Source organism: Lithobates pipiens, unplaced genomic scaffold (genome assembly GCF_037356315.1).
Source record: "Lithobates pipiens isolate NorthernLeopardFrog02 unplaced genomic scaffold, aLitPip1_a1.2 Scaffold_13, whole genome shotgun sequence".
NCBI classification, from domain to species: Eukaryota; Metazoa; Chordata; class Amphibia; order Anura; family Ranidae; genus Lithobates; species Lithobates pipiens.
This window is the reverse complement of record NW_027507718.1, coordinates 149409878-149431866: the sequence shown is the minus strand read 5'-3', so window position 1 is coordinate 149431866 and position 21989 is coordinate 149409878. Positions and strand designations below refer to the sequence as shown.

The 21989-nt window shown below is 47.0% G+C and overlaps 1 protein-coding gene across 3 annotated transcripts in view; it reads left to right on the top strand.

Annotated features, from left to right (window-relative positions):
• Positions 1 to 21989, top strand: part of POLE4 (DNA polymerase epsilon 4, accessory subunit) — a 121178-nt gene that overhangs the window by 4927 nt on the left and 94262 nt on the right. For 2 of the 3 annotated variants that reach the window (XM_077475731.1, XM_077475730.1), the window contains exons 2-3: positions 9100 to 9184; positions 19997 to 20038. In XM_077475731.1, coding sequence (XP_077331857.1) covers positions 9100 to 9184; positions 19997 to 20038 — 127 coding nt within the window. The remainder of the gene's footprint in view (positions 1 to 9099; positions 9185 to 19996; positions 20039 to 21989) is intronic. The other variant, XM_077475732.1, reaches the window with a different exon arrangement.

Here is a 21989-nt window from a genome sequence, read left to right as displayed (position 1 = left end):
TTAGTAACTTTTTCTTCATAAATTTTGGCCAAAATTTATACTACTACATATCTTTGGTAAAAATAAGTACAAATTGGTGTATATTTGGTTTTGTGAAAGTTAGAGAGCCCACAAGCTATGGGGCCAATATCTGAAAATCATACCTGAAGTACTGGCGGCTTATTTCAATTCTTGAGACACTAACATCCCGTAAAAGTACAAATACCCCTCAAATGACCCCTTTTTGGAAAGAAGACATTCCAAGGTATTTAGTAAGAGGCATGGTGAGTTTATTTTTATTTTTTTTTTTGAAGTTGTAACTTTTTCCCACAATTCTTTGCAAAATCAAGATTATTTATTTTATTTTTTTCCACAAAATTGTCATTATCAGTTTTTCTCACACACAGCATATGCATACCACAAATTACACCCCAAAACACATTCTGCTATTACGGCGATACCACGTGTGAGATTTTTTACACAGCGTGGCCACATACAGAGGCCCAACATGCAGGGAGCACCATCAGGCGTTCTGGAGCACCCAGGCCAATTCTGACATTTCTCTCCTACATGTAAAAAATCATCATTTATTTGATGATATTTTTTTTTTTTTTGTTAGCAAAGACCCTAGAGAATACAATGGTGGTCGTTGCAAATTTTTATCTCGCACGGTATTTGCGCAGCAATTTTCCGAACGTGTTTTTTTTGGGGGGGGGGGGGACCGCTTTGTGCTTATAAAAAAAAAAAAAAAACAGTAAAGTTAGCCCAATTTTTGCATAATGTGAAAGATGAAGTTATGCTGAGTAAATAGATACCTAACATGTCACTCTTCAAAATTGCACATGCTCGTGGAATGGTGCCAAACGTCGCTACTTAAAAATCCCCATAGGCGACGCTTTACATTCTTTTACTGGTTACATGTTTTGAGTTAGAGGAGGTCTAGGGCTAGAATTATTGCTCTCGCTCTAATGTTCACGACAATACCTCACATGTGTGGTTTGAACACTGTTTTCATATGTGGGCGGGACTTGGGTATGCGTTCGCTTCTGCATGCGAGCACATGGGGACAGGGGCGCTTTAAATTATTTTATTTATTTTAGTTTGACTTTTTTTCCCCAAAAATAATTTTTTTTTGATCACTTTTATTCCTATTACAAGGAATGTAATAATTCCCTTGTAATGGGAATATGGGATGACGGGTCCTCTTTACAGTGAGATATGGGGTCAATAAGACCCCACATCTCACTTCTAGGCTGGGAAGCCTGAAATAAAAAAATTCTGGCTTTGATCATATTGGCGAGTCGTCGGTAGAAGCACCGGAGGATGGGGGGGGGGGGGGGGGGGTCTATGGCTAGGTATTGCAGGGTATCTCCGAGTATGGCAATTTATGGCGGAGTATTGCAGAGTATTGGTTACATTCGGTGAGCAGCAATGTGGGCGCTGCAGGTGCAGCCCACAGTGCTGCTGACACCGATCTCTTCCCCCTCCACTGTACCGATCGTTACAGAGAGGGGAGGGAGGAACCGGTTTATTCACAAGTGATCACTCCGTCATTTGACGGAGCGATCATGTGGTAAAGGGCCGCGCGCAAGAGCAGAATCCTGGGAGGCCATTAACGGCCTCTCAGAGTTAAATAACTGCCCTGTAGCCGTTAATCGGCTATGGGCCGGTTGTAAGAGGAGGTGCATCTAGGACCCAGGTGGTGGGTGGTCCTCTGGTTAGTGCTAGTGACAGATGGTGCTTACTACTCCTTTTGTCTTTTATATTTCAGAAAGCCACCAGCAAATAGCTCCATGGGTCTAAGTGTCCTTTTTGTGTAGGGCTTCTATGGGGGAGTCTTGGACTAAAGCACTTTGTAGGGAGTGTATAGAGGGGAGCAGACAGCAGAGTATGGACCTTGCGGCGTCAGTAAGGGAGCTTTCTAGCACCTTTTAGGTCATTTAAGGAGTTATTCTTCAGTTTTCAGTTACCTCAGTCCCAGAGTAACCTTCCACCAGCACAGCAGATTAGTCCACCTATCCCTGAGGTTATTGTCCAGGTGGGGGATAAGCCAGAGGGCTCCAGGGATGAAGACGACGCGGATAGTGCCATCTCTGATTCCCAGGGGGCGTCCGATGAGGATACTGTGGAAGGGGAATCCAAAAGGTCCTCTCGGTATAAACTTTCTCTTGAAGTGGAGGATCTCTTGGGAGCCATTCACACCACTTTAGGTATTCAAGGGGAAAGGAAGACCTTGTCCCTGCATGATCAAATCTACAGTGGCTTGGGGGGAAGAGAAGAAGAGGGTGTTCCCGGTTCACAACGTTTCGGTTGATGCCATCAAAGAATTGCAGGATCCAGAGAGGAAACCTTTTTTCTCAAGAGCCTTGAAACCAAGGTTTCTGTTTGCGGAGGAGGAGTCTCTGGTATGGAACAAGTCACCTAGTTTGGATGCGGCATTTTCACAAGTGTCCAGGCATACAGATCTGGCCTTTGAGGACATGTGGGTCCTGTCAGATCCCATGGATCGAAGGGTGGAGTCGCTTTTGAAGAAGGCTTGGGAATCGGGTTAGGGGAACCTGAAACCATCCATGGCGGCCACTGTGGTAGCCCAGAATATGGAATACTGGCTTACTCGGATCAAAGCCCATATAGAAGCAGGAACTGCAAAGGTAACTATCCTGTCTTCTTTCCCCATGTTACTCAAGGGAGCGGCTTATAGTGCAGATGCTTTGGCAGAATCTGTACACATGTCTGCAAGGTCCACGGCCCTGACCAATTCAGCCAGGAGGGCCTTATGGCTGATAACATGGCAGGGGGATAGTGCATCCAAAATTAAACTTTTGGGGGATACCTCTCATGGATGACCTATTATTTGGACCAGGGTTTGGAGGCTGTGCTGGATCGGACAGCCAATAAGCCTTCCCCATTAAAAGAAAATATGTGGGATTCAGGCTAAAAGAGGCTCTCCTTCAAAAGAAGGTGGAGACCCCAAAGGCTGAGAAACAGAAAAAGTCCTGGGGACTGAAGGCTAAGGGCCAGAGGGGGGGGGGGCAATTTTTCACCCTCCTAAAGAGCCAATGACCGGATCACGTTGGGAGGAAGATTGGGGGCTTTCCTCCCACAGTGGGAAAGGATCACCTGCAATCAGTTTGTGCTGGGGATTATAAGAAGAGGTTGGACTTCTCGGATCCCCACCCACTCGGGATTCTTGTCCCCGAGATGCCAAAGTGTGTGGAAAAGTCTTGGGTTCTTCTGTCCTCACTACAAGAGCTAGAAGAGCAGGAGGTGGTGGCAAGGGTCCCAGTGGGCGAGAGGCTTTTATTCCCATATCTTTGTGGTCCACAAGCCTTCGGGAAAATTGAGGCTCATCCTGAATTTTAAAGCCTTTGAATCTCTCGGTCACATACAGAAGATTCCAGATTCTGTGTATTCGGTGAAAGCACTTCTTCCAACAAACTGTTTCATGGCTTCAATAGATTTGAAAGATTCATATCTGCACATCCCCCATCGCAGAAAGCCATCAAAAATTTCTCAGGCTGGTAGTAAGAACAGAGGAAGGGGTTCTTCATCTCCAATTCAGGGCCCTTCCTTTTTGGTCTGTCCTCCTCTTGGGTTGGCTCTTAAACCTGGAGAAATCCAATTTTAATCCAGGTCCAAAGGGTCTTTCTTCCCTTGGAAAAGATTCAGAAGATAAACAATGCAATATTGTTCCTCCAGGGCAGTTCTCAGGTTTTGGTGAGGGGGATTATTTCGGCCCTAGGCTTACTGACATCCACACGCCCAGCAGTGCAGTGGGCGGGACTACATTTTTGTCCTCTGCAACTGTTCATTTTGAGGATCTGGGACCACAGCCAGGGGTCTTTGGATTTGCTGGTTTCAGTTCCTCCTCAGGTCAAGCTGTCCCCGATGATGATGGAGAAAGGAGTTAAATCTTTCACAGGGCCTGGATTGGGTCCTCCCGGTATCCAGGACCGTAACAGGTGCAAGCAGTTCAGGTTGGGGAGCTCATCTGGGCGCCCGGATGGTGCAAGGTTCCTGGGGGGAGATGGAGGTAGTGCGGTCCTCAAACTGGAGGGATTTGATAGTGGTGGATCTGGCTCTCAGAGCCTTCCAGGAAGAACTTCAGGGACAACACATGAGGGTTCAATCAGACAATTCCTCGTGGTAGACTATGTCAACAAACAGGGGCACCAGAAGTGTAACTCTTTGGGTTCTGTCAGAATCGATCCTCAAATAGGCCTAAGCCAATGTTCTGTCAGCAATTCATTTGAAGGGAGAACAGAATCAAGTAGGGGACTTACTCAGCAGAAAGGCTCTGAGGGAGAGCAACTGGGTATTGCAGCAGGAGGTCTTCAAGATGATCACCAGAAAGTGGGGGGATCCCGTCGATCTGTTTGCCTCAAGGGAAAACGCACAAGCGCGACTTTTTTTCTTTTCTTTTCCCTAAGCAGATGGGACGGGGCGTTAGGAGTAGATACTTTTGGCTCAAAATTGGGAGTTCTCCAGGTGCTATTTCCCCGGCCCAACCGCCCCCCCCCCCCCCCCTCCTGTGTTGAGAAAATTCCAGGTGGAGAACACAGTTCTCATTCTGATTGCTTCACACTGGCCCAGGAGACCATGGTTCTCCGTTCTGAAGGGCTTGGCTGTATAACCTCCTTGGATTCTCCCAGTCCAGGGGGATCTCCTGTTCCAGGGACTAGTCATCTGTCCTCGGGTAGAACGGTGGAACCTCGCAGGTTGGCTTCTGAGGAAGAGTTGCTAAAGGAAAAAGGGATTTCTGATTGCTTGGTGACCACTTTTTTTAAATAGTAAGAAGGCTATTTACTGAAAGGTGTGGAAGCATTTTAATAGTTGGTGCTTGGAAAACTCCTTTTGATGTACGCAGCTCCATGGCAGTGTTAGTTTCTGCAGGCAGGAGCAGATAAAGGATTAGCCCTTAGTACCCTGAAAGGTCAGGTGTCCGCTTTAAGCCGTTTTCTAGAAAAACAACTGACGTTTTATCCATGCATAGGTAGGTTTTTCAAGGCCTTGAGTAGGCACAGGCCTGTCAGTCTCTCCATTCCGTGTTGGATCTTTCTTTGCAGTCTTGTTTTGCAGGCGCTCACAGGGGAGCCTTTTGAGCAGTTGGGAGCCTGCACGCTGAAATGGATCACCCTCAAGACTGTTTTTAGTGGTGATCACTACAGCTAGGAGAGTGAGTGAACTCGAAGCTCAACTAGGTCGGTGGCGACTTCGCAGGCTGAGTGGGCTGGTGCTTCACCTGAGCAGATTTGTATGGCTGCAATGTGGTCCAGCTTCTCTACATTTGTGACGTACTACAGATTGGATCTGCTGTCTGCTAAGGACCAAGCTTTTGGTCGTAAGGTGCTGCAGGCAGTTGTCCCACCCTGAGGTAAGGTACTCGCTTATCCTCTCTATGGTGGCTGTCCTGAACCATGGCCCTGGAAAAAACTGAGTTACTTATCGGTAACATCCTTTTCCAGGAGTCTTTCAGGACAGCACCGATACCCACCCAGATGGGAGCTTTTTATGGTGAACTCATCGCATGAGATGGTCAGGTAAGACTTGATGTTTGTTTTGATGTGTTCTTGTGTCTCCCCAGCAGGCCGGAGGTAGAACTGAGGGGCTGAAGGAAGGTTGAGGCTTAAATCTGTAATGGAAGGCGGTGTTTCCTAGAAGGGGAAGAGCCGGGTCTTTCTATGGTGGCTGTCCTGAGACTCCTGGAAAAGGATGTTACCGGTTAGTAACTCCGGGAGGGGGGGGGGGGGGTGTTTATGGTTACCAGGCTAGAGCTAAAGAGGAGGTCTAATGCTAGAGTTATTGCTCTCTGACGATCACGGCGATACCTCACATGTGTGATTGGACCACTGTTTACATATGCGGCCGCGACCCCCAAATCCCTCCTGTGTACTTCAAAGTATTCAGACCTTATTAAGTATGCCACAGGTGGGAAGAGTACCTTGCTCCCACAGACCAGGAAGACTAAGGAGCCACGCCGTAGGCAAGAGCCCTCATTTTCCGCTCGCAAACTGCTTTTTGGTCCGCCCGGAGCTTCGGCTAAACGTCCCCAGCCCAACAGGAGGACCTCTGAAGGACTAAAGTGTCCCTGGAACCCCAAGCCTGCAAGCAAAAGTGCTACCGCATGAAGGTTTACCCCTGCTCGTCTCACGGGTGGGGGGTCGCCTTCGGGAGTTTGCAGCCCAGTGGGCCTCTCTGCTGTCCGACCAATGGGTCTGTGGACTGATTTACTCTGGCTACAAGATAGTTCCTCTCCTGGCCACCAAACAGATTCTTCCCTTCCAGCATACCCTTACTCCTGGCTCGCTGGGAGGCCCTCATGGGGGCGGTAAAGGACCTGCTAAGTCGTGGGGTGATAGTACCTGTTCCAGGGGTTCTACTCCAATCTGTTTGGACGTACTCCTTCCTTTTTGGGGACTACAATCTTAGACCTAAAAGCCCTCACTTTGTAAAAGTACAGAGGTTCAGAATGGAATCAGTTCGCTCAATAGTCGCACTCCATCAAGGGGACTCCTTGGCGTCTTTGCACATACCCATATGCCTCCGGCATCAGAGGTTTCTGTGATTCGCAATTGGGGACGCCCACTACCAGTTTGTGTCTCTTTTGGTTTGGCATCAGCACCCCGAGGCTTTACCAAGGTATTGGCTCCAGTTTTGGTGTTGTGGAAACGCAGGACGTGATTGTAGGTTACCTAGACAATCTCTCCTCTTGAGAGCATCTTCTGCCTCAGATTTAAAGGAGGATGTGGTGATCACCATGCAAACCCTGCAGGATTTTGGGTGGCTGTTGAACATAAAAAAAAGTCGGTGCTCGTGCCAGCTCAGTTTGGCGTACCTAGACTTACTGCTGGACTCCATGGAAGTGAGAGTTTCTCCCTTCGGACAAGCTGCAGACTCTGAGCCATGGTAAAACTGTTGATTAACCACAGGTGGTTGTCGCTACACTTATGCATGCGAGTCCTGGGACTCATGGTGGCCTCAATCAGTGCCGTATGCCCAGTTTCACACCAGAGTCTTGCAGAAGGAGATCTTGATGAAATGGGACAAATCTCAGTTATCCCTAGATTGGCAGATTCGGGTGAGCCAGTCGGGGACTCCCTGCTCTGGTGGCTTAGATCCCTGGCACTTCGGTCTGGGAAATTGTTCCTACCTCCTACATTAGCCAGTGATCACAACAGATGGCTGGCTGGGGTGGAGTACTGGGAGTACAGTTGACCCAGGGCCACTGGTTGAGGGAAGAATTTAAGTTGCCGATCAATGTACTCCAAGCGATCAGGCTTTGCCTCTCCACATGGTCAATGAGACTTTGAGGGCGTCCGCTCAGGCCCCAGCCAGACAACGCCACGGCAGTGGCATATGTCAATCAAGGAGTAACAAGTAGCACAGCTGCAGCACGGGAAGTCACTCACATCCTTCAGTGGGCAGAGCGACATGTATCGGCCATTTACATCCTGGGAGTGGAGAACTGGCAGGCGGACTACCTAAGCCGCCAGATGCTGGACCCAGGAGAATGGGCGCTGCATCCAGAGGTGAGAGGTGGTCAGGCTACTGTGCCTGCGATGAGGCACACCAGCCGTGGATTTTCTGGCTTCCTGTCTCAATCAGAAGGTCCCGAGATTCGTATCCAGGACAAGAGATCCTTGGGCAGAAACATCAGAGGAATTCCCTTGTTGACTTTCTTGTAATGGCCATTAGAAATATCCCTTTTCTATCGGCCTGGAGGGTTTCGGGAACTGGCAGCCTTGTCTTGCAAGTTGCCCTATATCAGTGATGGCGAACCTTGGCACCCCAGATGTTTTGGAACTACATTTCCCATGATGCTCATGTACTCTGCAGTGTAGATGAGCATCATGGGAAATGAAGTTCCAAAACATCTGTGGTGCCAAGGTTCGCCATCACTGCCCTATATGGTTCACCATAAGGATAAGGTGGTGTTTTGCGTTCTCAACCTTCCTTTCTGCCGAAGGTGGTTTCGGCGTTCCACATCAATGAAGAAATTGTGTTACCATCTCTTATGTCCACCAGGACAATGGGGCCTCTCGGGCTTCTGGCATCGAGTGTCAGTCATTCTGTTGTCTAAGGTGGTGATTTAGTTGTCCGTTCACGCTTTTACAAAATTCTACAGAGTGCATCTAAGCACATCGTCTGATGCCTGCTTGGCCGCAAGTTTGCAAGCGGCCGTGTAACCTTGCAATTCTGCACTATTTATTTTTTAAAGAAAAGTTACTTTTGAGTATAATGCACTGTTGCATTGTTACTGCAAGTTCTGATGCGGTCAGATAAAGTGGTGACCCCCCTTAAGGAGCACTTCTGTTTCTGGTTGAAGTTCTTCTATGCTGTTTCCCACCCCTCGTTATGATACTGCTTGGGGACATCTCCAATGGTCAAGAATAAAGGAGCTGTGTTAGTCAGTGAACGTAAGGGAAAATAGGATTTTTGTACTCGCCATAAAATCCTTTTCTCTGTAGTTCACTGACACAGCTCCCTCCCCTCTTATTGTTTTACATTATACTGCTTGTTGTACTGAGGCTGTAGGAAGCAGGCTGGAGGGTTGTTACTGAAGGGACCGCCCCTTTGGGTAGAACTAGAAAGCTGTGTGTGTTTTTTATTTTATTTTTTTTATTTTTTTTTGTACATGTTAACATGTTCTGCCTAGTCCTCTCCTGAAGGTGGCGTAACAACCCAATGGTTAAGAATAAAGGAGCTGTGTCGGTCAGTGAACCACAGAGATTTTATGGCGAGTACAAAAATCCTATTTTTGGTTTAAAAAAAAAATGTAGTAGAATACATATATCAAAATGTAATTTTTTTTTTTTTTTTATTATGTCTTCGTCTTCTTCTTCGTCTTCTCTGCAGGGGTGATCAAATACCACCAAACAAAAGCTCTATTTGTGGTTAAAAAAAAAAAGGTACATTTTGTGGGAGAGCCATGTCGCGCAATTGTCACTTAAATCGACACAGTGCCAAATCGCAAAAAGTGCTCTTCTCTGGAAGGGGGTAAATTCTTCCGGGGCTGAAGTGGTTAAAGAAAATTTTTAATTGAGCAGACTTCTTGTAGAAAATTAGGTAAAATGTGTTACCAATACCACATGAATGGTTATTTATTTATTTTTATTACAGGAATTCCTAATAGAAACAATTGCTAAAGATGCATATGTGTATGCTCAACGTAGCAAGAGGAAAACATTGCAGCGTCGAGACATAGGTTAGTGTGTGTGTGTGTGTGTGTATGTGTATATGTATGTATATGTGTGTGTATATATGTATATATATAAATAAATATATATATATATATATATATTTAATTTTTTTGCGGTAGGTACTTTTGGGCAAAGGTTGTCAATCAATGGTAGAAATGTGGTGTTTGGATTTTAAATACTTCCCGCAAATCAATGTACCTTTTGAGCAATTGGTTGTACCGGGGTACTTTTTTTTTTTTATTTATTTAGAACTGATGGTCGGCTTTCTAGTGATAACCGATGTGGCTGTTCAGCCACTTGGCCATCATCACCAGGTGTGGGAGTGGACAGCCAATGGCGCAGATTTTATGTAGGGGTGCAGCGGATCAAAAAACTCATGGATTGGATCGTTCCTCGGATTAGAGTCCCAGATCGGATAATTTTTCAGATCAGCAAATGGTAATTGAATTTGCAAAAACCTGTTGCTTCCACTGTGTATATGGACTACCTTCACCGTTTGCGCTGTACACCCAAATGTACTCTGGAATGGATATCTCATTAAAAGAAGTTGTTGACCTTAATGGTTAGAAAAAGGTCAAGGTGTGCCTGGTTACTCAATCCAACCTCACATCCAGTCCCTCTGGTTGTCAGTGGTCAGCGATGGAACGCACGCCAGGGATCCATCACACGCAGAGCGGATTCTCCATCCTATTACGAGTGCAAACAGCCCCAGTGCCAGGCATAGGCACCGCAGACTGTAAGCAGCCGTTTGCCATGTATTTTTTATTTATTTTATTTCAATAAATGGGATTGCACTATTGTGACTTTTGCATCCTCTTTATATAACACTCCGGTTGCCCACATTGGCGGAGAGGAGGTGGTCGTTCCCTACACAGCCCAATCTGGTTATGGCAGCAAGTGATTTTCTTGCACAATGCTTATTTGATTTTTTTTCTAACCATTAAGGTCAACGACTTCTGGTAAGAAGACAGAGCACATTTGGGTGTACAGTGCAAATGGTGAAGGTAGTCCATATGCACAGTGGAAGCAACATTTCATATATATTTATTTGCACTTTGGGACAGAATTTGCACAGTGAAATCTTCTTATGGTTGAAGATAATATACATTCAGGACTTGCAAAGCACTTAGGACTGCACTTTAAAATTAAGATATGATATGGGAAAACTTATAATTTTATATATCTTTCAGGACAGCAACCTATGAGAGACCTCGGCTCCTCCCTTCTTAGGAAACACCACCCAGCCTAGATTTAAAAGGCATGCCTCCCCGCCAGCTCCTCAGTTTCGGTGTTTCCTCCAGCAAGCAGACACTGCGAGGAGGCAGGTGGTAAATCCCACAGCCCCAGTCTTTACCTCACCAGCGAAAGTAGGGTACCGTACCCTTTTCCTACGGTCACCCCCTCTGGGGAGAATGGGGGACCAGAGGTTGCCATTTTTTGTTGCTTACAAGTCGGCCCCATTAGTGTGATCGCATAGGCGACATGGCCGCGTATTTTCCCTTTCCACAGCATGGCTGGTATGTCTAGGGGAAAGAAGGAAGCTACAGCGTGTGAGGGGGCGGAACTATTGCGCTCCAAGCTGGTCCACAGGAAGCATCCAGCGGGGTCACTTCGGGAAGTATGATGTCATCAGCGGGCGCCGGGGATGCCGGTTACAGTCTCTCTCCATACGGTGCAAGCAGGAAGGATGGATGGTAGTCAGAGGCTAAGGCTCTGATTGTTTTCTGGGACCTGAGTTGAAAAGCCATTCGTATCCTAGGTACTGCACAGCACCTGCACCTTCTGCTGGACATGTGGTGGTTCTGTGGCCTAGAGGTGAGAACTTCGTCTTGGCATCACTGCTGGTCTGGTTTTCAAAGGGGAAGACCCAGTAGTGGCTGCAGACCGCCAAAGGCGTCTGATGAACTCTTCTGTGACACCTGCACATGCAGTGGAAGTAGACCCCAGTGCCTCACAGGTAAGCCTGAAGTGTTTGTACTTTCCATGCATATCCTTTGGTTTTTTTTTTCCCCCCCTTGTAACCAGTAGGGACTGGGTGAAGGGGTATTTTTTTTTTTTTTTTTTTTTTTTTCCTCCCTCCTGCACGAGTTGTATGGAGTGGGTATGGCTGAAATCGTGCTGTGTGGGAAAACATGAGGCAGGCCTTTGAAAGGCAAATCATGGCCCACAATCGGTGCAGCCATGGGAGTCTGCCTGTAGACCTAGGATCTTGTTCTCATGTCAGCTCCTATTGACCTTTGACAAGTCACTTTATGAAGTAACTCAGCAGTTAACATTTCAGCTCTGAGACACTGATTTGATGGGGCTGAGAGTGAGTTCCCTGAGCGGTCTCCTGGTGACTCGGGCGTGTCCAGCAAGGGGTGAAGGCCTGCGTGGCTCACACTTCTGCTTGGCAACACTGGGGTGGTTAGTTTAGATCTCCCTAACAATGTGGTGCTTGCATCTAGTTGTTCCCTGTGTTTGTGTTGGGTTATCCTACATGCCCCAAACTCAGGCTGGCATTTGATGTGCCTGACGCATTGCCTAGGGAGATTCCATGACCAGAAGGGTCAGCGCAGAGTCTATACTATAGACACTGCAGTGAAAACTTTTTTGCTTGTGTAGGACCAGCAAACCAGCTCTTCTAAAATTTTCAGGCAGGGGTCTTCAGGTTCTCCTGGCCGACTCGCAAACGGTGAGGAAGAAGAGCTTGCATTGAAGGTGTGGCACCTAAACTGTGCCTTAAATCCTGAGGTCATGAGTTTGAATCATAACCAAGCTAGCACCCTGCATGTTTCGCTAGTGTTTTCTTAGAGGATTGATGGCCGGATGGTGCCTGATGGCCACATCACCACCTGTATGCACCTGATCTAGGAAACTGAACGAGATCTCTGGTTTCCAATATCAGGGGGCCCCTGTATGACATCACAAAGGGTTAAAGGCTTTCAGGTGACCAGACCCTAATGAGATGCACAAGTTTCTAGAACACTTGTTAAGAAGTGGGAGAAGACCTGGATGGTGAATCCAGCAGACCCCCCCCCCCCATTACAAAACTTCTCTGGAGGAGGTGGTTGCAGGAGGGTAAGAAAAAAAAAAAAAACGACCCACCTCTAGGCAGTGGCGACGGCCTCCACAGTTACTCTAGAGGAAAACCTCAGGGTCAGGCCCAGGCACAGAAAATCTGGGGCCGGAAATCTACAAAGCAGAATACTAAAGCCTCATTATGAATAGGTGCCCCCTCGCCAGAGTGGGGGGAAGGCTTCTGCAATACTCAGAAGTCTGGCAAAAATAAATTCAGCACAGATGGATCATCTCCACAGTGCCTCTGGGATGCAAACTAGAATTTCTTAGTTTTCACCGTCTTGTTTTCTGAGATCAAACGTTCCAAAGATCCAGAGAAAAGGCAATCTGTTACCAGCATTTGACCGATTACTGGCTCAAGGGTTGATCATACAGACCCCCACAGATGTGGAAGGTTTGTTTTTTATTCAAACCTCTTTATGGTACCAAAATCAAATGGAGATGTCAGACCTATTCTAGATCTAAAAAAAATCAAAATCAGTTCCTGAAGATCCGCTCCTTTTTGCATGGAGTCGATCAGGTCAGTGGTTTCTATCCTACAAGGTGGAGAACTTCTGGCGTCTATCGACATCAAGGATGCATATCTGCATGTCCCTATATTTCTCGCTCAACAAAGGTTTCTGCGGTTTGAAGTAGAACAGCAGCATTTTCTGTTTGTAGCCTTCCCTTTTGGGCTAGCTACAGCACCCCGGGTGTTCACAAAAGTACTGGCCCCACCTCTAGCCAGATTAAGGGCACAGGGCATAACAGTCTTGGCGTACCTAGACAATTTAATGCTAATAGACCAATCTGTGGCTCACGGGGACTGATATTCTATCCTACCTTACGAACGCTAAATTTAACGGCTTGGCTATTGAAACCCACGTTCTGAAGAATCGTGGGCTTTCCGGGCCAGTTATCTCTACTTTGATTAATGCAAGGAAGCTAGCTTCCAGAACTATGTATTGTATTATAGAGTCTGGAGGGCTTATGTTTCCTGGTGTGAATTCAAGGTTTGGCACCTTCAGAGATGTATCATAAGGTAGAATTCTTGCCTTTCTACAACTAGGGGTAGAGATGAAGTTGGCCTTGAGTACTATTAAGGGCCAAATCTTAGCTTTATCAGTCTTATTTCAAAGACCACTTGTGTCACATTCTTTAGTCCGGGGTTTTATGCAAGGGGTTATTGGGATTAATCAGCCACTTAAATCACCTTTTGAACCCTTGGGACTTGAACTTAGTTTTGTAAGTGTTGCAAAAACAGCCATTTGAACCGATACAGCATATTCCATTAGGCCGCGTACACATGCGCGGACTGTTCGCCCAACTTTGTCCGTCCAACAGTTTCGGCAAACAGTCCGCTCAAACTTAGCATGGACGGACATGGCCACACACGACGGACGAACAGTTTGCTGAAACCGTGCGCGATGACGTGAACGGCACGTACGACGGGACGAAAAATACGACGTCCTATACACTGTATTATAGCTTTCGGCGTGAAAATCCTTTCTGAGCATGCGCGCAACTTTGTTTGACGAACAAGCCTACACACGAGCGGACTGTTCGCTGAAACAAGGTTTCAGCGGACAGTTTTACGGAATTTCCGAAAAACCTTGTCCGTCCAACTGTCCGCTGAAACTGTCCGCTGAAAGCCCACACACGAGCGGACTGTCCGCCCAAACACTGTTCAGCGGACAAAGTTGGACGAACAGTCCGCCCGTGTGTACGCGGCCTTAGTCCCTCTGACAAGGAAGCTGGTGTTCTTGGTTGCTATATCCTCAGCAAGGAGGGTATTGGAATGGGCTGCTCTTTCTTGTAAAGAGCCATATTTGATTATTCATGAGGACAGAGTGGTGATACACTCTTGTCCCAGATTTTTTTCCAAAAGTGGTCTCAGGTTTTCACCTGAACCAAGATATTGTCCTGCCATTTTTTTTTTTTCCAAAACCATGTTCCAGGGAAGAAAAGTAACTACTGTATATACTCGAGTATAGGCCGACCCGAGTATAAGCCGAGGCCCCCAATTTACCCCCAAAAAACTGGGAAACCTATTGACTCGTGTATAAGCCGAGGGTGAGATATGCCTGTCCATCCCTGTGTGTGTCCGTCCATCCCTGTGTGTGTGTCCATCCATCCATCCCTGTGTGTGTGTGTGTGTGTGTGTCCATCCATCCATCCCTGTGTGTGTGTGTGTGCGTCCATCCATCCATCCATCCCTGTGTGTGTGTGTGTCCATCCATCCATCCATCCATCCCTGTGTGTGTGTGTGTGTGTGTGTGTGTGTGTGTGTGTGTGTGTCCATCCATCCATCCCTCCCTGTGTGTGTGTGTGTGTGTGTGTGTGTGTGTGTGTGTGTGTGTGTGTGTGTGTGTCCAGCCTACCTGTGTCCCAAGCCTCCGTCCGGTCCCGTCCCGAGCCTCCGTGTCGTCCCGTCCCGAGCCTCCGTGTCGTCCCATGCCAGGATCGCCGCTCTTCGTCGGCGCCCTGGCGGCCATTCCCCTGTTCAAAAGCCGCGCCTCCCGCCTCCGCCTGTGATAGGCGGAACACTCAATTTCCCAGCAGTCTGTGTTCCGCCTATCACAGACATCGTCTCATCCTCGTCCGTAGTACGAGGATGAGCCGATGTCCGTGATAGGCGGAACACTGACTGCTGGGAAATTGAGTGTTCCGCCTATCACAGGCGGAGGCGGAGCCGGAGGCGCGGCTTTTGAAAGGTAGAATGGCCGCTGTCTGTCTGCTCGACACGCTGTTCGGGCAGTCAGACAGCGGTGACTCGAGTATAAGCCGAGGGGGGCACTTTCAGCCTCAAAAAAGAGGCTGAAAATCTCGGCTTATACTCGAGTATATACGGTACATTGTTTTGATGTGGTGAGAGCAGTGAAAGTCTATTTAAAGACAACTGCTCAGATTTGAAGGGTCCTAAGAAAGGACAGGCATCATCCAAATCCACTGTCGCTAAGTGGATTCGGCAAGTTATAATTCAGACTTAAGATTTAAGGGGTAAAATCCCCCCTTTTCAAGTCAAAGCGCACTCTACCGGGTGGGAATGAACTTCCTGTATTGGGTATACCAGTGTCCATCACCTGAAGGTGCGTATCTACCCATTAAGTTATTACTTGCTCTGTGTCCCATGATGTACTCCAAGAAAAGGATTTTATAGGTAAGCTGTTATAAAAATCCTATTTCTCTTATTCACCGACCGACACAGCTCCTCTCTGTAACTAAATGGGTTTGTTAGCCTGCCATTAGGAGAACTAGGCAAAATTGTAGCACAATACACAGAACTTTCAGTCCTGCCCCGGGGGGCGGACCTGGTGCTAACAACCCTCCCTGCTGCCCCATCAGACTCTGTTTTATTTTGCCTAGTGAAGGAGAATGACCTAGGAATCCTGCTGGCCCTTTGGTCCATTTTTTTTGTTGATGCAGGATTGATTTTGCGCAAGATAAAAGATCCTGGGGTCTTCTATCAACTGCCGGCTGGGTGACAGGCTGGTTGTGTTATCCTTGTAGTCCCCCTTGTCCGGCCATCGAGCGTGTGCAGGTTGCAGCTAAGGCTCGGCAGGTCACGACATACCTCAGCTCCAGAGGTGGTCAGTGAGCTTCAATGCTCCGGGGTATACATGTGACCAGGCTACTGATGTCTGGATCACAGTTTAACGAGGCCAGCAGCCACCCTGTAACTGCGCAGGAGTGGGTCTGTAATGGAGTGTCTCCCAGCTCTTCAGGACTGGTAAGTCTGGCTCTCCCTGCTTCGGTGAGGATGAACAGCTGGACATTCCCTGGGAGGTCGATTCAGGGGCCACCTCGCCTCCTTCTCTTCTCTCCCATGTCCCTATCTCCCCTCGGCTGCGGGCTGTGTGTGTGTGTGTGTGTGTGTGTGTGTGTGTGTGTGTGTGTGTGTGTGTGTGTTTTGCTGGGTCTCTCGCCTATGGGGGAGGGGGGGTCTGTGCGGCTGGCGATGGTCCCGGGTTTGGGGGGTCCCAAAAGGTGCCTGTGGAGGTTTTCTTGCTGGTTGAAGGCAGTGCTGTTTTAGGAATTTTCCTGTCGCCGCATGGCACTGTCCAGCGGCCATTTTGACTGTGGGCAAAGCAGGTTCCCCTTGTGAGCCTCAGCAGCCATTTTCTATGGGATTTTCCTATTAATTGCATTGGCAGACTTATTTTTTTATTTTATTTTTTTGAAGCTGCCACAAGAGAATTGCGCTCTTTTCACCGTAGTTCTCTTGTGGCAGTTTTACAAGTGCTCTCACATGCGTTTTCCTCTGTCCAATGTGTATGCAGGATGCTGGGTGGCCTTTACCTGAATGCTGGTGCAAGCTCTGCAGATCGTTTCGCTGCTATTTTCTACAGCTGCTGCCGACAGTTTCTTCACTCTGCATCTGGGTAAACTCCTGGGGACTACAGGCACAGCTAGTAACCATCGCAGAACGTCCCAGGGTGGTGAGTCTGGTGCTAGGAAATCACCAAGAGGGAACAAGAAGCTCAGCCGTCGCTCGCATACTTCGATGGGCAGAGCGACACGCCCCGGCCCTGTCTTACATTTACATCCCGGGGATGGAAAATTGGTAGGCGGACTATCTGGGTCAACAGATGCTGAACCCAGGAGACTGGGCATTGCATCCGTAGATATTCAGGTGGTTGTGCCTGAAATGGGGCACACCAGATGTGGACTATGTTGAGGTCACGGATATCATCTTCATGGAAGATGTCATCGTACCTGGAAGGCCTATATCTCCATGTGTGAGGAGAAAGGGTGGCATCCGTGCTCCTTAACTATATCTAGGATCCTGCTGTTTCTTCAGCAAGGTGTAGACCAGAAGTTGGCGTTGTGCACCGTTAAGGGGCAAATTTCAGCTCTGGTTCTTCTTCTTCTTCCTCTTCTTCTTCTTCTTCTTCTTCTTCTTCTTCTTCTTCTTCTTCTTCTTCTTCTTCTTCTTCTTCTTCTTCTTCTTCTTCTTCTTCTTCTTCTTCTTCTTCTTCTTCTTCTTCTTCTTCTTCTTCTTCTTCTTCTTCTTCTTCTTCTTCTTCTTCTTCTTCTTCTTCTTCTTCTTCTTCTTCTTCTTCTTCTTCTTCTTCTTCTTCTTCTTCTTCTTCTTCTTCTTCTTCTTCTTCTTCTTCTTCTTCTTCTTCTTCTTCTTCTTCTTCTTCCCCTGGCGTCTCACTCATTAGTGAGTAACTTTATTCAGGGGGTCAGACATGTAGCCACTTACGGTGCGTCCACCGTTACCTCTGTGGGATTTAAACCTGGTGTTGTCGGTGCTTCAGAAGCCACTGTTTGAGAATATCAGGGAGATTCCCTTGTTGACCCTTTCACAGAAAGTGGTTTTCCTAGTGGCCATAACATCGGCCAAGAGGCTTTCGGAATTGGCAGCCTTGTCCTGCAAGTCGCCTTACTTGGTCATCCACAGGGATAAGGTGGTGTTTGCAACCGTCCTTTCTACTGAAGGTGGTCATGGCTTTTCATATCAATGAGGACATTGTATTACCATCTTTGTGTCCTAAGCCGAAGCACCCCAAGGAGGTGGCCCTTCACTCTCTCGAATGTGGTGAGGGCTCTGAAGGTGTACTTGGAAGTCATACTCGCTGTTTGTTTCGGTGGCTGGCCCAAAGAAGGGTATGGTGGTCTCATCGGCCACCATTTCCAGGTGGATCAGACAGATTGTAGTCCAAACCTATGCCTTGAAGGGGCAGGTGCCCCTCTTTCCAGTCACGGCCCACTCTACAAGAGCAATCTGAATGTCTTGGGCCTTCCGACATCAAGCATCTGTCGCTTAGGTATGTAAGGCGGCGACCTGGTCGTCTGTCCATAGGTTTACCAAGTTCTAAAAGGTAGATGTCAGTGCATCGGCTGATGCCTGTTTTGGCCGCAAAGTTTTGAAGACGGCCATGTAGTTGCAATTGAGATTTTTTATTTTTTTTCCTGGTTTTTCAATAAAAACGCAGTACTGTTTGTTAATACACTGTTGCATTACTTCCACAAAAAAGGTTGCGGGTTAGGGATCTCTCCTGTTAAGAATACCTGGTTATATAGTGGTGTTTTTCCACACACTGTAGTTTTTCGTGGGTTTAGTTTCACTAGTTCTCACTTGCCATGATCGAGGAAGTTTTAATGCTGTTTTTTTTCCCCCCACCCCTCGTTTGGCACTGTTGGGGACATCCCATTTAGTTACAGAGAGGAGCTCTGTCGGTCGGTGAATATAAGAAAAAATAGGATTTTTGTACTCACTGTAAAATCCTTCTCTCTGTAATTCACCGACCGACACAGCACCCACCCTTCCTCTTCTCTACGTTATACTGCTTGTTGACGTACTGAGTCTGCTGGGGCAGCAGGGAAGGTTGTTAGCATAGGGTCCGCCCCCTGGGGCGGGACTGAAAGTTCTGTTTATTGTTACAATTTTTGCCAAGTTCTCCTAATGGCAGGCTAACAAACCCATTTAGTTACATAGAGGAGCTGTGTCGGTCGGTGAATTACAGAGAAAAGGATTTTACAGTGAGTACAAAAATCCTATTTTTTCATTAAATATAAAATTTTCTTCCTCTGTACACAGAAGGTCTAACAGCAGGAAGAAATCCCACTCCGGTTGGGTGGATAAATCGCCAGTCGCCTCCGGTCTCAAACCACTAGCTAGATTATGGATGGAAGTGTGGAAAGCAAGCCTCCACTGCTGCTGCCATTTCTTGATCCTTAGGCTGCCATCACAGACCAAATCAAACTGGCATATTTCATAAATTTAGTCAGAGAACCACATGCAAGAGGAAGGGAATCTCTCATGGTGCAGTTTCAGGCTGCATTCACACTGCTGCGATGCGGGAACGCTGCGAATCTACTGCGGGTTCCCGCATCGCATGCCTCCCGGCGGCAGTTCACACTGCCCTATGCGAACTGCTGGGAGTGTCAGTGAAAAGTTAATGACACCCCCAGATCAGTTCGCATATCGCAGTGCGATCTGCAAACTCGGACAGGAATCGAATCGCATGGTGTGAACCATGCTGCGGACCAAAAAAAAAGGGTCCTGTGCAAATTTGGGCCGGATGCAATGCGAATTCAGCCATACTATCTGTATGGCTGAACTTGCATCGCACAGAGATCGCATTTGTGATTTGCAGTGCGGGGCAAATCACATCCGATCTCATAGACCACAGCAGTATGAACCCAGCCTCAAAAACAAGTTTTTATTTAAAACCAGGTATCTACTTGCATAAGAAAAGAAGAATCCTAGCATAATAGACAGCATAATTGTCCATTATCTAAAAATGTGTCGAAAGTGGGTATCGGATCCTTGCCCTCCTCACTAACTTGTGACAAAGAAAACGGGCAATCTCACACCACGCTGTTACTTGTGTAACAATGCTATTCTCAGCTGTATCCAGCATAAAGATTTTCCAGCTTGTGGGACCACAAGTTGGGTGCCAGCAGCCTGAGAGCGAAATTCACTGGGCTAATTAAGCAATTAACCTTTTAACTGCCACCACCAGTGACGTTTAAGTGTCAGAACTTCCAATTTTAGCATTACAATTATAACATTCAGATATGTAAGGAAATGGTAAGATGTAATCAAAATAGAGGGTATGCAATAATGTATAGCAGAGAGAAAAGAAACATTGGGATAGCAGCGGAAGAGAAGAGGAGACCAATCTCTACCATGGTCAGGTTCAAACACTTTTCCACCTGTATCTGACATTTAAAAAAAAAATGGGCTAGTACTCTAGTGGTGACGAAGTTGAACACTTTTCACTAAGTATTTAATAAATATCATCACTTTTGTTTTCCTATTTCAGATAACGCAGTAGATGCCTTTGATGAATTTGCATTTTTGGAAGGTATGACAAGCTATATTTTGTGCTCTTTATAATTTCTATATTTATCTTCTACACTTGATGCAGTTTGCAGTTAGGAATTCTTATGGGTTTTAGTTTTTTGGTTTAAAAAAAAGTTAGATAATGCAAAAAAAGCAAGATGTGAGGCGCCAAAAAAAAACGTAGACCTCCCACTCCCAGCAGACCTCATTCTTGTGTGATTTTTGCTTAGATGCATTGGACATCTTCTCTCCAAGGTGTTTTTTTATTTTTTTGTCCGTTCTTCAGAAACCTGTGTGTGTATATGTATATGTATGTGTGTGTGTGTATATATATATATATATATATATATATATATATATATATATATATATATATATATATATATATATATATATATATATATATATATATATATATATATATATATATATATATATATATATAAATAATATATCTCTTGGGACTTTTGAGGAGTCCCAAAGAAACCATCACAATACATATTTAAAAATTGGGTAAATAAACCCACCTTCAAACAATTGTATTGAAACAGACAAAACATAACATTAAGTTACCAGTACCCAACATGTAAAATGTCCACTTTTGCTATGTGTTGTTCCTCTACACATTTTGTAGGAATGAACACCTTCAGGAGGACCTTAAGCAGAGGGGCACGCCATTCTGCAGTCTTCCCGAGTTCAAGAAAAAAAAAATTAACCACCAAAACATTGCAAAAAAAAGTAAGCACAGTACAGGGTAATATAATTTTGCATATACATATAGAACACTAATAAATACAGAAGACTCTGTGCTAGGCATGCCCCTATAGGCCAAAGCTGGGTCTCTCTCTTATAAAGCAATTAAAGACACCAGGGAGACAACAGGCAGGTATCCCCCCGCGTACTGACACAGGGAACATATTAAAATTCTAAAGCCGGTGGGGACTTCCGGCCGGATGTGATCGCGGTAGCATGCATCTCTCCACAGCTCCGTTACTCCTGACCCGCATCCGAGCACCTGGAGCATCACCCGTCTGTGCGGCCACTACCACTGTACGGGGCAAGGTGCGCTGCACACACTGATGCCATCCTCGGCGAAAAAGAAGGCCACCAAGGGGCTACAGGACCAGCGAAACACACGCTCCATCCGAGACACAGCACGAGGCTACGCCTCCGCCATCTTGTTTCCCCCACTGCCTGCACAGCGCGCCACAGCTGCTACTGCTGGGATGCAGCAGGTGAGAGGGGCTGAGGGCTTAGATCCTGTAGCGGAGCAGGCGACAGGGGTGGACCCGGAGGCTATTACCCGCCCGATTCTAGAGGCGATCAGTGCTAGCAGGGCTGAACTGGTGGGCCGCATTGATCACCTCTCCTCTGAGTGCAACTTAATAAGGCATGACTTGGACAAGTTCAGGGGCCGCCTGACTACAGTGGAATCGCGTGTGTCAGAGGTGGAAGACCTGTCTCGTGAACATAGTGCCAAACTAGCTGAACTCCGTGACCAAGTCAAGGAATTACAACAGAGCCATTGATGCTGAGGACCGTCAAAGACGGAACAACATCCGGGTGGTGGGATTCCCGGAGGGGGCTGAGGGTGACCGTCCCGCTAACTTTGCAGAGCAACTTTTCATCTGGTTACTCGCCATGGAGGATGTACCACCTACATATGTGGTGGAAAGGGCACATAGGGTGCCCGCCGCCAGGTGCTCATCCTCTGCCCTTCTTGGTTCGGTTCCTAAACTACCGCGACCGGGACATGATTTTGACCTAAGCCAGGAACATTCCGGAAATCAGACATAACGCTCGGGTAATGTTGTTCCCTGACTTCTCGGTGGCAACTCAACAGAAGAGACGCTCCTTCACTGAAGTCTGCAGGCGCTTGAGGGAGAAGGAGGTTAAATACAGCATGCTTTACCCCGGCAAACTCCGAGTCCAGTACAAAGGGTCAATGAAGTTTTTTGAAAGCCCTGAGTGAA